Source organism: Canis lupus, chromosome 8 (genome assembly GCF_011100685.1).
Source record: "Canis lupus familiaris isolate Mischka breed German Shepherd chromosome 8, alternate assembly UU_Cfam_GSD_1.0, whole genome shotgun sequence".
NCBI classification, from domain to species: domain Eukaryota; kingdom Metazoa; phylum Chordata; class Mammalia; order Carnivora; family Canidae; genus Canis; species Canis lupus.
The window spans coordinates 63,782,315-63,798,759 of record NC_049229.1 but is presented as its reverse complement, the minus strand read 5'-3'; the positions used below and the strand labels follow the sequence as shown (position 1 = coordinate 63,798,759).

Genomic DNA, 16,445 nt, shown 5'->3' with positions numbered 1-16,445 from the left:
TCCTGGTGTGACCTGCGGATGTGTCTCCTCCTGCTCTGAGGAGATGCATCTGCTGCCGGGATGCCACTTTGAGGGGCCAGTAAAAGTCAGCAGGGATCCAGGTCACAATCCAAAGCCCCATCACCCTCCATCAGCGCTCTTTTCCACAAATCCTCCCAGGTAACTAGCTTCATGGAGGTTTCTGGTTGACACATTCCCATTCCTCGGAGCCCTTGGGAAGGGTAATCTGCAAGCCAGTCACCTTTATTGCAGAATTACAGTAAAAAAATCAACAGACCCTAAATGAGGATCCAGCCAAGAACAATGCTCCCCCGTGCCTTCAGAGTCCGAATCTGATCATGGTTATGGGCTAACTCCTAGTGGCCAGATTGTCATGATGCGACATTTCAGGGACTGAGTGATTTCATTCATCCATTCCAACAAAAACTCACTCAACACCTAGTAGGTGCTGGGAGGGAGTCAGACAGACCAGGTCCCTGGCCCCACTGGGCCTAGACGGGGGTGACGGCACCACCACAACCACACAACCAGACCTATAAGTAGATCAATGAGGAAGGCTGCGAAGGCATAGAACAGGACGATTGCAGGAGAGGGTGGGACAGAGGAGGGGCTTCTGTGAGCATAAAGCCTGAGTTAGGGATGAACAGGCATGCTGAGACGAGGAGGCCCTGAGCCCGGCATTGTGGAACCGAAGCCAGCGAAGTACAAGGAGGTCAGCATTGTTGGCCCAGGAGGGCGGCCCGGGTTTGGTGGGGAACTCCATTAAACCAGGTGAGTCTCAGACAGGTAGAGGAAGGGCGGGAGGCTGGGCTGGATGACCTCTCTGAGTGGGCGCCTTGGTTTTCCAGCTGGGCTCTATCAAGGCTGGCTGCCCTCCTGGCTCTGATGCTGTCATATACGCACACGCAGGCCTCAGGGTGCTCAGCCTCCTCCCTGCTGGCTCCTGGTGGCAGCAGCCTGGCTCCCTCACCCCGAATCCCAAGAGCCGCCACGAGGTACAGTGAGCCACACCCATACCAGGCAGACACCCCTCCACACACCTCCGTTCCTTCATGCTTTGGGCCAGATGGGCTGTTCTGGCTCCTTCTACTCCACCTTTTCAAGGCCTCCTTCTGCAGCCCCTGCTGGAGCCACCGCACTCATCAGATCCAGAGACTCCTTTCCTGGGTGCATAGGTGCCCCACATCTCTTCAATGTGCCAGGGCCCTCATGCTGGCTTTTCTGTGCCCTTTGACAAAGGAGGAGACAAAGCAAAGGGGGTTTATGCCTCCCCCATCCTCCCACCTTCTTTTACAACCTGGGGAACAGAGGGCAGAGGCAACCCACCCAGGCCCCAGGGAAGCCCCTGGGCTGAACCAGACCCAGGACCAAAGCCCAGCTACTGGGGACTCCCACGCTGACTTTCACTAGGCCGCCGGTGCCAAGCTTCGCAACAGGCATGATGCCATCAAAGCACCGTGCGGATCCTGCGATGCTCTCCTCAGAGGGGCATCCGGGTGGCACCAGGCTCCATGCGCACAAAGGGTGGTGCCCCACTCCCTCACACAGGCCGCTTCCACTGTGCACGACTACTAGTTCTGTGGCCATTGGGGGCCCCCGACTAGTCAGGGGGCGCTGAGGACTGCCAGCCTCCCCCTCTCACAGCCTCGCCCCCGGGGGCCCCACTACAGCCAAGGCCTGGCTCTGCAGCATTCCAGCACCCGCTCAGACTTGTATGAGCAAGCAGATGCCAAGAATGATCATAAAACATATTTTGCCAGCTTGGTGAGCTCTCAGCTCCCTGGGTTGGTTTTTTTTTTTTTTTCCCAGCTGCCTGTCCCTTGCCTTTGTTTTGAAACAAGTGCAGGAACTGTTTTGATCAGATGTGGAGACTGTTTGAATCGGATGGAGACACAGAGACAATTGCCTCTAAAAGAACGAAGAACAAGTGCCTTCATTTTTTTTAAAAAAAGGTTTTATTTATTTATTCATGAGAGGCACAGAGAGAGAGACAGAGACTCAGGCAGAGGGAGAAGCAGGCTCCCTGCAGGGACTCCAGGATCACGTCCTGGGCCGAAGGCAGGTGCTAAACTGCTGCGCCACCCAGGGATCCCCGAACAAGTGCCTTTAAAAGAATTGGTGTTCCTTCTAATTCCCAAGCAGAGAAGGCATGTCTGCCACACAGAGCCACGTGGGGCAGCTCGAGGTGGCGGGGGGGACAGGGAGGCAGGAGGAGCAAGGGGAAAGCACAGACCTTTCTTACTGTCGTGGGGGGAAGCAGGCAGGTGGAAACAGCAGCCCCGTGGGCAGGAGGCGGGACACAGATGTTGAGGCAGCGGTTGGAAGGTTGTATTAGGAGTTTTGCGTGCCGGGTGGATCAGATCATGAACATCAGAATAGTCAGGAATGCTTTTTTTTTTTCAGAATTGCATAAAGATTTCCCCTCAGGGCAGAAGAGACCATGTTCTACAGGCAGACTCAGAGAGCTTTCTCATAAGAGCCAGGTGACAGGACCCCCTAAAAGCATTTCAAGAAACGAACAAAAAACAGGCTCAGAATCCTGAGTCCAGGGACTGTTCACACAAGGACGGAGGTACCCACAGAATGTTTCTAGCCAACCCATACTCCCCACACAGCAGTCATTGCTTTGTTGGAAAATCACTTTTTAAAGAATCACCTGTTAGACTTATTAGTGTTGATTCTTAATCTAGGGTTCCAGATCAACCTAGTGTTGATTCTAGGTAGCCAGAGCTTGTAGTGACCCCCTCCAGAGTGTGGGTTTCTGATTAGAGTCTTTTGAATACTAAGTACCTGCCCCCAACCCATTCGCCAAGTATATTGCTCATCCATCAGGTTGTTAACTCACTGCTCCTAGAACGTAAATAAGAGTAATCACCACTTCCTTCATGTCTGTGCTGGAGTATTTTATTTCATTAAGATTTTATTTATTTATTTGAGAGAAAGAGAGAGAGAGAGAGAGAGGACAAGTGGTGGGGAGCAGCAGAAAGAAGAAGAAGCCGGCTCCCCTCTGAACAGGAAGCCCAATGTGGGGCTCCATCGCAAGACCCTGAGATCATGACCTGAGCCAAAGGCAGATGCTTCACCCACTGAGCCACCCAGGAGTCCCTGTGCTGGAGTATTTTAAAGTGCTTCAGAGACAATATGTTGGTAGACCACCCAGCATCATCACCCCACCCCCACCCCCACCACCCCTGCCCAGGGGATCTCCATTTTCCAGGTGGGCATTGCTTCTCCACCTGCCCAGTCACCTGCCAGTGAATCTGTGTGCAGCCATTCAGGTGAATGGAACTGAGGCTGGAGCTGCAAGACCTCCTTGTTTTGTGGAGTTTACAATCCAAGGAGGAGGAGGAGGACATATTGCAAATGTGACACTTCCAATACTGCCCTTCACTAAATCTCAGGACAAGCAACTGAAGCTACTGATGTGGTCAAAACACTCCCTTGGTCTCCGCGCCCAGGAAGTCCTCTGAGTGCAGTGCAGTCATTGCCCAGGTGGAGGTGGGGGGGGGGGGGAAGCTGCTCCTGGGGGGTGTGGCATCGGGGACCTCACGTGTAGGACAGTTACAGGCTCAGAGAGGGTAGGACAAACATTATATGGTCTCATTCATTTGGGGAATATAAAAAATAGTGAAAGGGTATAAAGGGGAAAGGAGAAAAAATGAGTGGGAAATATCAGAAAGGGAGACAGAACATGAGAGACTCCTAACTCTGGGAAACAAACTAGGGGTGGTGGAAGGGGAGGTGGGCGGGGGGTGGGGGTGACTGGGCGACGGGCACTGATGGGGGCACTTGATGGAATGAGCACTGGGTATTATTCTATATGTTGGCAAATTGAACACCAATAAAAAATAAATTTACCAAAAAAAAAAAAAAAAAAGAGAGAGAGAGAGAGGGTAAAGTGTTCAGAGCTCAGAAAAGAGGCTTGCACAAGGTTTCCCATTCCAGAAGCCCAGCTCCACCATCCTGTAACCATGTGACCTTCAATGCCTTAAAAATCTCTTTGTGCTTCTACCTCCTGGAGAACACAAACACACAGTCCCTGTGCCATCGGGTTGTCCTGGGAGTAAACACACAGAAAGCACTTAGGACAATGCCTTGTGCATTGTTGGTGCTCAGTACCCGTTAATGTCATTGTGCCGATTATTGTTATTCATATTGGAAACCCTTCCAAAAAAGGTGTGTTCCTTTCTAGCTCATTTCCCAGCTAACAGCTGGGAAGACAATGCAGGCATTCCTGCAAAATGCCCCTCCTCTCCCCCAAAGCATCACTCACAGGGTGAGGCCAACATCCTCCGTCCCACTCAGAACTCAGGACCGTGTGCAAATGGAGGCCCCCTTTTGTTCCCTGAGGTGTGACTGATCTCTGGTGCCATCACACCCCCAGCCCATCTGCCCACGAGGTCCCACCCAGAATATGTTCAGAGGCCCAGCTTTAAAATATGCCACCATGGTGCATATTTATTCATTAAGATCAAAAAGTAAAATCTCCCAGAGCCCAGGGCACTTAAAAGAAAGATGCTGGTGTTGTGATTCTCGATAACTAGTACAATAACTATATAGTATAACACAGTTACAAAGTTGAGGGGCAGCATTTAAAGAATTTTTAAAAGCCCTTGCCCATAAAAGTTTGTCCACTGCCCACTTAGTCCAGGGTCTATTACCAAAGCTAGGAGATCTCTGGTCGGGGAGTTCTGGGTCAAGAGCACAGCTGTGGTGTCAGGTGTACACAGGTGTGAGTCCTAGCTCAGCTCCCCACTAGCTGTGTGGCTACGGATAAGTTGCTGAACCTCTCTGAGCCCGGATCCCTCTAAAATGGGGCCAGTAATAATAGCACCTGTGCAGTGTGATTGCTGTGAGAAGGTTATGTGAGACACTGAAGATCAGGTGTGTGACACAGGAGCCCAACAGTACAGGGTTCCACTCAGCACGGGGCCAACCATTGTTGCCTACAACACCGCGGAGGGATGTAGATAGGATTGGAAGCCGTATCATCTCCCCTCTCTGGCTCAGACCCTGCTCCCCAAGCAAAGAAGAAGTGCCCCAAGTGGCCCACCTCATACAGAAAGGGAAATCGGGGCTTCTCTGTAGAGAAGACAGCGTCTCTTGGGGGAATATAATGTACTCATTTGTTCATTTACTGAACATCCGTACATCTACCATGGACCAGGACGAAGGAGGCCATCATATCATGTACAGATTTCCCCAACAAAGATTTCACAGACCGAGGCGAAGTGAACCGATGCATTTTGCAGGCCAGCACACTAAGAGAGAGGTGAGAACATGGTACTGTGGCAGTCCACAGAACCTAACTCTGCCAAGGGGGAAGGAGAGAGAGGTGGCCGACAGGAAAGGCTTTCTCAAGGAGAGATCCGAGCTGAATCCTGAAGGGTGGACAAGGGCTGCGGTGGCCTGACAAGGAGAATTGGAATCCTAGGTAGGAGGAACACCATGTGCAAAGGAAAAACCTTGTTTTTCCTTATTGGGCTTGTTTGCTTATCAGCAATGACTCCATCTGGCTGGAGAGGGGAGGTCCCAGGAGTGAGTGGTAAGATATGAAGTTGGTGGGTTGGCAGAGGCACAGCATTGAGGCTCCTGGGAGAAAGGAGCCACTGAGGGCTTTGGGATTGGAAGAGCAGCCTGTTATATCCCAGAATGGAGAAGGGGTGGGAGCGCCTGTCCAAACAGGGGCCTGGCAAGGAGGCAGATGACATAAGCCACAAGGCAAGTAGTTCAGACATGAGGGTCCGTTGGGAGGCCAGGACCAAGGAGGAGGAGAGTGAGACCCAACTGGAGGTCAGGCCCAAGCTGCCCCAGCAACAGGCAGCCCAACAAAAGCAGAGACCCAGTTTAGAAATTGGGGCACAAGGAGCGTGGAGAATCTAGTGGCCAAGGGCAAAAGAGATCACCAGCCATCGCAGATTCTCCAATCAGGTTGGCCATCAGGAGACTCAGAACCATATAGAACTTCAGATGTCAGCCAGGAGGGCGTCCTGGATGAGGGGCCTACTTGTACATGCCGTATCTCATTAAGCTCTCAGAACAATCTGCAAAATAGGGTATCATCTCCTCCATTACGGGGGAGGATGCTAAGGCTCTGGGAGATGAATGACTTGCTCAACACGCCCCCCCGCCCCCGGAGACCCCAGTGGGGGTGCTATTGCTCACCTCCAGGCCCATGTGACCCCAGGCCCATCAACCTTCCAACAAAGCTCCTTGCCATGGCTCATCTTTTTTTTTTTTTTAAAGAGCTTTATCGAGCTAATAATTTGCATGCCATAAAATCCACCCATTTTCCTTGTATAATTTCATGATTTTAGTAAATTCAGCCTCACTCCAATCCAGCTTTAGAATACTTCTAATAGCAAAACCTGTCCTCAAAGCCATTTTTAGTCTTTCCGGGCACTTTCTCTTGGCCCCAGGCAAAACTGCTGATCTGCCTCTCTCTCTAAAAACTTGCCTTAAAAAAAAATAAAATAAAAAAATAAAATAAAAACTTGCCTTTTCTGGACCTCTCCTAGAAATGGAATCTGACAGTATGCAGTCCTGTGAGTGGCTTCTCTCTTTCACCGTAACGCTGTCGGAGTCTGTCCATGCAATGGCAGACTATCAGTGTTCTGCATTCCAACCCACTGCAGATGAGGATTCCAGTTTCTCCGTGTCCTTGCCAACACTTGGTACTTTCTGTCTTGTTTATGACAACCTAACAGTTGTGTAATGCTATGTCATTGTGGGTTTAATCTGCATGTCCGTGTGTTTAATGGCCATTTGTATATGTCCTCTTCAGTGAAATGTCAGGTAGAGTCTTTTGCCCGTTAAAAAAAATTTTTTTTGTCATTATTATTATGTATCTGCTATGAAGTCTTTGGCTGCTAAGTTCAGTATCTGGGGATACTTGAAGACCGTTTCTATTGACCTCTTTTCTCCTGAGTAAGGTCACACTTTCTTGTTTCTTTGCATGTCTTGAGATTTTTTTCTTGAGTGCTGGACATTTTACAAAATATGGTATAGTTACTCGGGATCCTGAATCTTCCCTCCTGGGGGTTTTTGGTTTTGTGTGTTTCTGTAGTATTTGCTTAGACTGAATCTATAAAACATGTTTCCCCTGCCACTTCTGGCCACTGATGTTTTTGTTTTTCTTTTCCTTATTTTATGCATAAACCTGCTTCCTAGAGGTCACCCTTATGATCGTATTGCTTATTGTTCAGCCACACATTGCTCAGAAATTGTGTTCAAATACCTTAAGCCCATAAAGTTTCTACTCTACACTGATGGATCTGGATGTAGGTTGATGAGTCTGTTCAAACCTCAGGCAGTTCTCAAGTATCACCCAGATTTTTACTTTTCACTCTTCTCTCTTGCTTCTCCATGGACCAGAGAGGTATGTGTAGCTTGCACTTGCTCCAGTCTATGTGTCCAGATGCAGAGCCTCCCCTCTGCTTGCAGGCAGAGGGCTCAACAGGCCCCTAGAGCTGCCACACTTCTTGGGACTCCCTGTTTAACCTCCTGCTACTCCACTAGCCTATATATTGTCCCAAACCCAAACACAGACTAGAGGAACCACTGCCCCCCGCTAACTCCACCCACCCTGCACACACACACTGCTTGCCACTGGGATCATCACTTCAATAGACAATACTCCAAATCAGGTGAATTTGACTACCCACCAGCAAGGCCGGTTCTGAAGGAAGCAGCCTCAGACAAAAATGTCACAGACTCTGTGACACATAGACCCCAAAGTTTAGTACTTTTCACGAATGAAAGCTTCTCTGTCATAGAAGTTTGGTGGATTACTAGAGCACAGAAATGGTTGGTTTTTGACAATTGCATCCAGCTTCTTAGCTGTTACTGGGGGAAAGATTTGTCAGTGTTTTCTTTCCATCATGCGAGAAGTAAATTCCTTCTAGATTTGGAATAATCCTACACATACAGCCTTGACCTTCCCCACCAAGTCCTGGGCACCCCCACCCCACCCCATCATCCAGAATTCCCTCTTCAGACTTTCCTGAGAATGTGTAGACTCCTGCCTATCTTTTAAAGACCTAGATGAAAGGTACCCACCCTCTCCTGATGGTCCCAGGTCATTTACTGGGTCCTTTCCTTCTCTTGCACAGCTCCTTACTGGGAATGTGTACTCTTCCTGACTAGTCACATGGGCCCCACCATCTTTTTACATGTGTATCTTTCCCTCTAAACCGAGTTCCTTGGGGCCAAGGGTTCTCTTCAAGGTGAAGGCCAGACCTTGAGCATCTTGTTCCTCAAATACCTAGGCCAGAGCATGATTCTCAGGAGGGGTTAAGTGGATGTTTGCAGAAATCCTGCCTGAGCAAATTCATGACCAGTAACACAAATGGCGCCATAACCATTACTTTGCTCATTGTCTTACTGGGGACTGATGTGAAAGGGAAAATAACAGAAATGATTCAGTTGTTGTTTGCTTTGGACAGTATTTGAACATGATCTGTTGGTTGTTAATATTAACTCTGGTTTATCCATGTCGCTACCCTCACGGCAATATAAATAAGGCAGGGGCAGATACAAAGAGCTCATGGCAACAGCAACTCCTCTGGAAGGTAAGTCACCTTTCTCTTGGGGACAGAGTTGGCTCTACCTGAGTGTGTGTTTCATTGCTCCTTTTTGCCATGTTTTAGGTAGTACCTGCCTTAGGGAAGATGATGGAAAACCCAGTGGGCTAAGCGTGTATGTGCATTTTCTGGGATCTCATCCCTGCACTATTTTCTTCACCCCAAGGAGGGGGCAGGGAAGGAGAGGAATAATAGGGGGTGGGGAAATGGGAGGTAGGGGACATTGCTGGAGAGGACAACAAGGGCATGGGCCAGGCTGCTCAGAGCCAAGAGTCTAGTTGACAGGAACCAAGGTCTACGGGGCTTCTCTGTCACCTGAAGAATTTGTACTCCAGCCCCTTGAGGCTCATGGGGAACCAGGGAGAGGAAATCATGATTTATACTTTGGGGAACCCACCATGGCTGCAAAGTGGCTGGAAGGGTCAGTGGTGAGGAAGACTGAGAACCAGGAGATGTTTTTCAGTCACCTTGGTTGCCATAACAAAATGCCACAGACCAGGGCGAGGTCGAGGGTGCTTAGACAGCAGAAATATATTGGTTGGGCTACCAGCAGGGTTGAGTTCTGGTGAGAACCCTCTCCCTGGTTTGCAGATGACCATCTTCTGGCAGTGTCCTCACGTGACCTCATCTTCATGGGTATACACATGGGTAGGGACAGGGGAGAACCAATGCTCTGGTGTCTCTTCTTGCCTGAGCAGTAATATATGGCCACTTATAAGGGACCATCATGACCTTGTCGGACTCTAATTGCTTCCCTTAGGTTCCCCCTCCAGATACCATTATATTTTGAGGGATATAAACCTTAATCCACAGCAGATGCTATTTCGGCAGCAATGACAAGAGACGCCATGATGTTGGATCACCAGACACATGCAGAGAAATAGACTCTGTCCCAGAGTTGCGCCAGGAACTGTAGGAAAACCAGGGAGGGAAGACAGGGCCCTGCCCTAGAGATGGTTGAACTGAACATAAACTCAGGGCATGGTTCACATCTTCTCCCTTCCCATTGGGGGGGGTGCCAGAAATCCCACCATTAGAGCACCCTTCAGATTCCAGGCCTGATTTCTGGTCCCAGTCAGTCATGGGGGGCATATCTGGGGGCAGAGAGAGGTTTTTACCTTGATAATGGGTCAAGGCAGCAGTTATGAGGACCAGGAGGGCCCACAGGAGGTGGCCAGGATTTCTTGAGATGACCTTGCCAGGCCCTTAGTTCAGCTCATGGCCTAGTTACCTGAACACCACCATCTGGGCTTCCTTTCAGAAATCACACCTGGTAGCCCTGAAGCCAGATCTGGCCTCCATCTGGGCTAGATGATGTTAGCAAGCACATTTGACAAGATTGAGTTGTTCATGCAAAAATCTAGGTTTCCAGCTTCTTCAGAAACCTAAAAAAAAAAAAAAATTCTGGCACCACTGAGCCAGCACTCCCACACAGTAAGCCTGGCTGGAGCAGAGTGGCACCTGCCTGCCTCTGACCTGGGCACACATCTCCCTTTGCCACAGTCCCTAATGCTTCTTACTGCATGATACTTGCTGGCCTTGTCTGGGTGTACTTCTGGCCACATCTCTTTAGCATTTGAATCTACACTCCCTGATTTATCTCTCTCCTTGGTTCTTCTTCTCTTTCCACACTTTTCAGGATGTTGTCATGAGCTCTGTATTAAAAAAAAGAAAGGAAAGAAAGAAAGAAAGAAAGAAAGAAAGAAAGAAAGAAAGAAAGAAAGAAAGAAAGGAAGGAAGGAAGGAAGGAAGGAAGGAAGGAAGGAAAAAAAGAAAGAAAGAAAGAAAGAAAGAAAGAAAGAAAGAAAGAAAGAAAGAAAGAAAGAAAGGAAGGAAGGAAGAGAAAGAGAGAGAGAGAGAGAGAAGCCTCAGTGTAGAGCGGTGCTCGAAATCATAGAATGTCATAGTGACAAGAGGCGCTAGGACGAGGCTGGGGGAAGCAACTTGCATAAGGACCCACTTGCAGCACAGGCCAGAGGCAGGATTGGATCCCTTGTCATCAGGTCATTCATCTTCAATTTGTCTAAAGTAGTGTTCCAAAATGGTTTAGCCATTTCTCATTAGCCTTAGTTAGCATCCTCCAATCAAGGACTAAGAGTAACCCCAGCACTCAGGTAATAATGGACCCTTTCTCAAGCCCCTAAGCATCGAGAACACGTTTCATAGAACGTTCACTGCCATCCCCGCCTCTTACTTCTGATTACAGCTCCCTGGATTGCTGCAGAAATGTCCCACAGGAAAATGCACCTGGCTCTCTCTCTGGCCCTCATCCTCTGTGGCCTTTTTAATAGCATCTTCTGTCAAGTGAAACAAAGATCCAAATGGAGCATTTACCCAGTCTCGTCATGGGAAGTTTCACCTGTCCACCACAAGATCGAAGCTGGCAATAAGGCTTTTGCCCACAAATTGTTCAAAACCCTGTTAATGGAGCATCCCAGAAAGAATATAATCTTCTCCCCTCTGAGTATCTCTGCCTCCTTCGCCATGCTTTCCCTGGGGACCAGATCCACAACGCTCACCAACCTCCTTGAGGGCCTTGGATTTGACCTCAAAGTCATCAAGGTATGGGACGTGCACCATGGCTTCCAGAGTGTCATCCAGATGCTGAAGCAGCTAAATAGGGCAGGCCACCTGATGCATAGGGACATGCTCTTTATTGATAGCAATAGGAAGATCAACTCACCGTTTCTGTGGGACACACAGGCGATGTATGACGTGAGGGCCCGGATGATTGACTTCCGAGATGTAGTAAAGACCAAAAAGCAAATCAATCACTTTGTGGCTGAAAAAACTCACAAGAGAACCAAGGAACTCATCACCTCTCTGAACCCTCATACTTTCCTGTTTCTTGTAGACTACGTTTTCTTCAAAGGTAAGGTTTATCAAGGGCATCAATTTCTGTTTGATGGTAACATCTGCCCCTTGTGTTTCCTGAAAGGTTTCAGCTAGAAAAAAAATATAGTTTTGGTCATTATATCCCATTTCCCATAAGCTGGTAAATTCAAAACTTTTAATTTGCTTTTATTTCATTGTACTACCAAGCATTTTTTAAGTGTTTCCGTTCCCAACCCTTTCAATCATATCATCTGCCAAACTTAAGCTATTTTTGAGTAAAATGGAGTAGCTCTTGATGGGAGAAGGATTCCATGCAGGAGTATGTGTGTACCCATGTGGGTTCAGGCTTATGTTTTTCTGATTAAAATTCTCCCTCCTTGAATAAGCTCAACAATTTTAAATGGACTTTTTTTGGTAATAAGACTTCTCAGGACTCTTTTTAAAAAATTATCTTACTTGGTTTAAATTCAATGAATTAACATATAGTGCATCAGTAGTTTCAGTTGCAGAGTTCAGTGATTCATTAGTTGTGTATAGAATTCTTAATCCACTAAAACAGACAGGAATTTTCAAAGAAGGGGTGTTGTGGTCACTGTTTCCCAAATTATTTGACAACAAAATTTTCTCCTGGTCTTATAGTGGCAGAGGCAGGCAATATTTTGGGAAACATCTTTTGGGGAAATACAGATGTAAAGAAATCCTATGGTAAATATCTTCAAACTCCATGTTTTTGCCTTCCTTTCCTTTGCATCTGTCTGGACTTTTAAGTGCTCTGTTCTCTGAGGTTCAGGGATCACTGGAAGGGGGCTGCTCCCTTCTCAAGCCCCTCACCGCTGGGGTCCCCAGTCACGTGGGTGCTGACGCCTTCTCCAATAGGTCATTCTTGGAGATTTTTCCTTCCTGATTCCCCTAGGCACTTGGGAAATGGCTTTTCATAGCAACCTCATGCACAAGGAGGACTTCTTTGTGGATAAACACACCACAGTGCCGGTGGACATGATATGGAAGACGGGACAAATGATTTACAGCCGATCGGAGGAGCTGTTTGCTACAATGGTTAAAATTCCTTTCGTTGGAAACATGTCCATAGTCCTTGTGCTCCCAGACGTGGGACAGCCTGACTCTGCTGTAAAAGAAATAGTTGTTCAGAGAGCTACACTCCTGCAATCCAGTAATATGAGGTATGTTACTCTAGAGGGACATTCTAGATCCACATTGAAATTTTGCTCAGATCTCACTTCCTCTGAGCAGAAGTCTTATTTCAGGGGAATTGAGTATCTGTTATTTCCTAGCATATTTGTGGAAAATGAAATAAGCCAAGTGGGAAGAATGGTGGCCTGGCTTCCTTTATCAGCCAGATGCCCCTGAAGCTGTCTAAATGATGGTTCTGGTTACACCAAAAATCTACTTCATACAAGCTCTAGGGGGTGGAGAAAGCAATGTATTGGAAAGATGCACATAAGGGGGTAAACACAGCCAGGTGTCATGAGGGGTTGGACAGGGGACAGCAAAATCATTGGGAAGTCTATCTCCCTGATACCACTCATCCTTGCTCCTTACCTCTCTGGCTCAGCAAACCAGCTTCCACCAATTCAGCTCATGGTTTACTCACCCAACACGTATCTTCAGAGCATCTCTCCCATGCCAGTCACCGCTTAGTGCTGGGGATGCAATGGCTAGCCAACACATGTCTGCCATTGTGGGATCTCCAGTCTGGTGGGAGAGGCAGTAAGTCAACTAATAAATGTATAAATTCAAATTGCAGTAAAACTATGGAAATAATGAGTAGGGTGATAGAATAGAAGATTCAGAAGTAGAGTATTCATTGGGGATCTTAATTAGGTATGATGATCAGAGAAGGATCCTAAGAGGTGAATTTCAAGCTGAGTCCATTATGGACAGACATGGCTCTCTTCCACTCAAGCAAATGCTCTACTCCAGACTGAATCTAACACATTTCTGTTCCAATGACATATCCCTAGAAGGGAGAGTTGGATTGATCCAGCTTAGGTACAGTATCCACCACGGTCCAATCAAATGTGGACAAATCACATAATGAAAGTATGATTTCCAATGGCCCACTGATTTTGGGGGGAGCAGGGGCAGTCTTCAGGCAATAAATGTGAAGTCTGGGGAAAAAAATTTCCAAATAGTGTTCACCTCATGCCATGTAGGAGCACAAGCTCCTGCCCATGCAGCATCTTCTGTGGTTGAGGGCCACAGTGGAGCATGTCTGCTATTATCTACCATGGCTGTACTTCACACAATGTCATGATTGGAACAGGGGTTTACACCAATAGAGGAGCCCAACTGAGTGGGTTACAATCCATTCAGAAGCTTAAAATCACATGGACACAGGTGAAAATGTATTGGTTTGTGAGCAACACAACGTGCTGAGTGGGACGGATGGCCCTATGCACTAGATCTCCTGGGCTGCATTTCGGATCACTGCTCAATTAAATCCCTGTTTATAGCTGGAGGGATGGAGGGACTCAGGGCTGGATCCCCTGGCCTGACCCTCATCTTCTCTTGGATGGGAAGCCTGTGAAGGGCATAGCTTGAATAGTAAGCTGTATTTTAGGCAAGTGATTTGTCTGGAAATGCAAGGTTGGAGCTCATGCTCCAGGACTGTTAACCTCTCCCCATGCAAGCACCCATGCCTCATCTTTCCTTAACTCTCTTTTGGAAGAGGCGTGAAAGCATAAGCAAAGTGTTTATGGAGAGATGTTTCTAGCTTCCCTGTGGTTTTCACTCCTGACAGATGGGTGCACATAATTATGCCCAAGTTCAAGATCTCCTCCAAGATAGACTTAAAAAAAATTCTTCCCAAGATGGGCATCAGTAATGTGTTTACTACAGGAGCAAACTTCTCAGGCATCACAAAGGAGGATTTCCCAACTATCTTTGAGGTGAGTAGAGCAATTTCTAGAATTTCTGTTTTATCCACAACAGTTCTGAATGAAAAACAATTTAAAAAGATAGAAGCTATAAATCTTGTCCTGGTCCATTGGATTTTGGGGTTCCTGGGTGTTTCAGACACAAGCAATTGCACCAAGCACTTTTAGAGGCTCTGGAGATATAGTTGTGAATGAGCCTAAGTCTTACCCTCATAAAGGTTCCTTCCATTCTCCTGATGAGGTCAGACAACAAACATGCCAACCAATAGATAAATATATACCATGTCAGTCAGTGATATGTTCTGTGAAGGCGTATAATGGAGAAACTGAAAAGCATGCTGGGGTGCATTGGGTTGGCTTGGGGTTGGTTGGCCAGGAAAGTCCTCAGGTCGGGTTGGTCTTCAAACAAAGGTCTGAAGACAGAAAGAAGAGACCAAGAGAACACATTTAGGGGTTGCATGTTCAAGTGCATCTTGAAGGGGCCATGGGCTTGACATCCTTGAGATACTTCAAGGAGGCCGACACAGTTGAATGGTGCATGTGACCCTGAGAGGTGGCCGGTGAGGTCAGAAAACAGGTAGAGGAGGCTACATGGGTCTGCAGGTCCTGCCAGGCCTGGGGGCTGTTCTGATTGACATGGGAGACCCCCAAGGCTGACACGAACAGACTTGTGTTTTATAAAAGATGACACTCCACAATGTGGAGGAAGTGTGGCCAGTAACCCAGGTGAGAGGTGAATGTGGTTTGATGGGGCAGTGGTGAGGAAGCCCTGTGTGCAGAAAGGCCAGCTCTGTAGATGCTGGAACCAGCCTGATGTAGGAAGATGGAGAAACAGGGGGTATAAATGAGCAAGCAGAGACTGGTTCTGTCAACTTGAGATGCCTATGAGACATCCAGCTGCCAGGGAACATTTGTGGGCACAGTGGGTATCCTCTGATTACTCTCCCAAAGTCACAGACTGGCTGGCTGCTTTGTGGCCACCCTGTAGTATACTGCCTAGGACATCACTAACAATCATAATCCCTCACCATGATACAGCACTTGAAAGATTACAGAGCAATTTTTCATGTTTCTCTTACCTGATTCTCCCATTGACCTTGGGGAGGGGACAGGGTCTGTTCTCTGAGGGATGAGTGAGATGTCACTCACAGAGGACATTGGATGGAGTTCCCAAGGCCCAGACCGCATGGGATGTGGCTCTTCTGGGGCCACAGCTTTCCCTATTGTGTTCAATTCACACAGAATCCTCTGGGAAAGCACATACTGAGTGTGGGGTGTTGGGCTGGCACTGATGGATGGTGTATCCCTCACAGTATGGGAGCAAAGTCACTATGTTCTGGGCAGGGCCTCCTGTAGATCAGAGGGGTGGGCATGGATTTTCTGGCACAAGCATATCCACTTGGAGGGAAAATTGTCCATGCTTGGATGGAAATATGAAATACTAGAGCCTTCCCTCTCTCCCTTTCTCTCTACCACATCCTACTCAAAAAGCATTCGAAAGACCCATCCTCATGATTCAATGGGATCTTTTCCTAAGCCTTCAGACCGCCCAGCTTCCCTCTGAGTTCTATTCCTCTTTCTTCTCATTTAAACCCCTTAACTCTTTCTGCCTGGACTGGGACAGACAGAACTCAGCAGTGAGTGTGAACCCCTTCCTGAGGTGTCTGGCCTTCGAGGGTGGATCCTGATGGCTGAGAGACTCAGTGGTTCCTCGGGAATGGGAGCCAGTGTTTCCACACCCACCATCAGCCATGGATGGAGCTGCCTCCCTGCCCTGGGCCCAGTTGGGCCAGCTGGGCACATGGCCCCAGCTTGTTCTCAGGCCAGCCAGGAGAGCTCATGCTCAGAGCTGAGACAAGACTTGTTTCTCCCCAGGCGATGCATGAAGCCACAATGGAGGTGAGCAAGGAAGGCAAGATGGACACCTCCAAGGACATGGACTCAAGGAACACCATCGCCTGTCACACATATACAGCAACCCCTTTGGTTGTAAAATTCAACAGACCTTTCTTCCTGTTTGTGGAGGATTGGATGACTCAAAGAGCAATCCTCATGGGCAAAGTCTTCAACCCCATAGCTGAGTAGAAATGGGGCCGGGTTCCACAGAGTTGGAATTCAGCTGTTCCTGAAT

General features: G+C 48.0%; 1 protein-coding gene across 1 annotated transcript; it reads left to right on the top strand.

The window, feature by feature from the left end:
- Positions 1 to 10,427: 10,427 nt before the first annotated feature.
- On the top strand, positions 10,428 to 16,445 carry SERPINA14 (serpin peptidase inhibitor, clade A (alpha-1 antiproteinase, antitrypsin), member 14). The gene is made up of 4 exons (XM_038544054.1): positions 10,428 to 11,454; positions 12,331 to 12,598; positions 14,179 to 14,326; positions 16,190 to 16,445. The coding sequence occupies exons 1-4, from the start codon at positions 10,809 to 10,811 to the stop codon at positions 16,397 to 16,399; spliced, it is 1,272 nt and encodes a 423-aa protein (XP_038399982.1). The 5' UTR covers positions 10,428 to 10,808; the 3' UTR covers positions 16,400 to 16,445.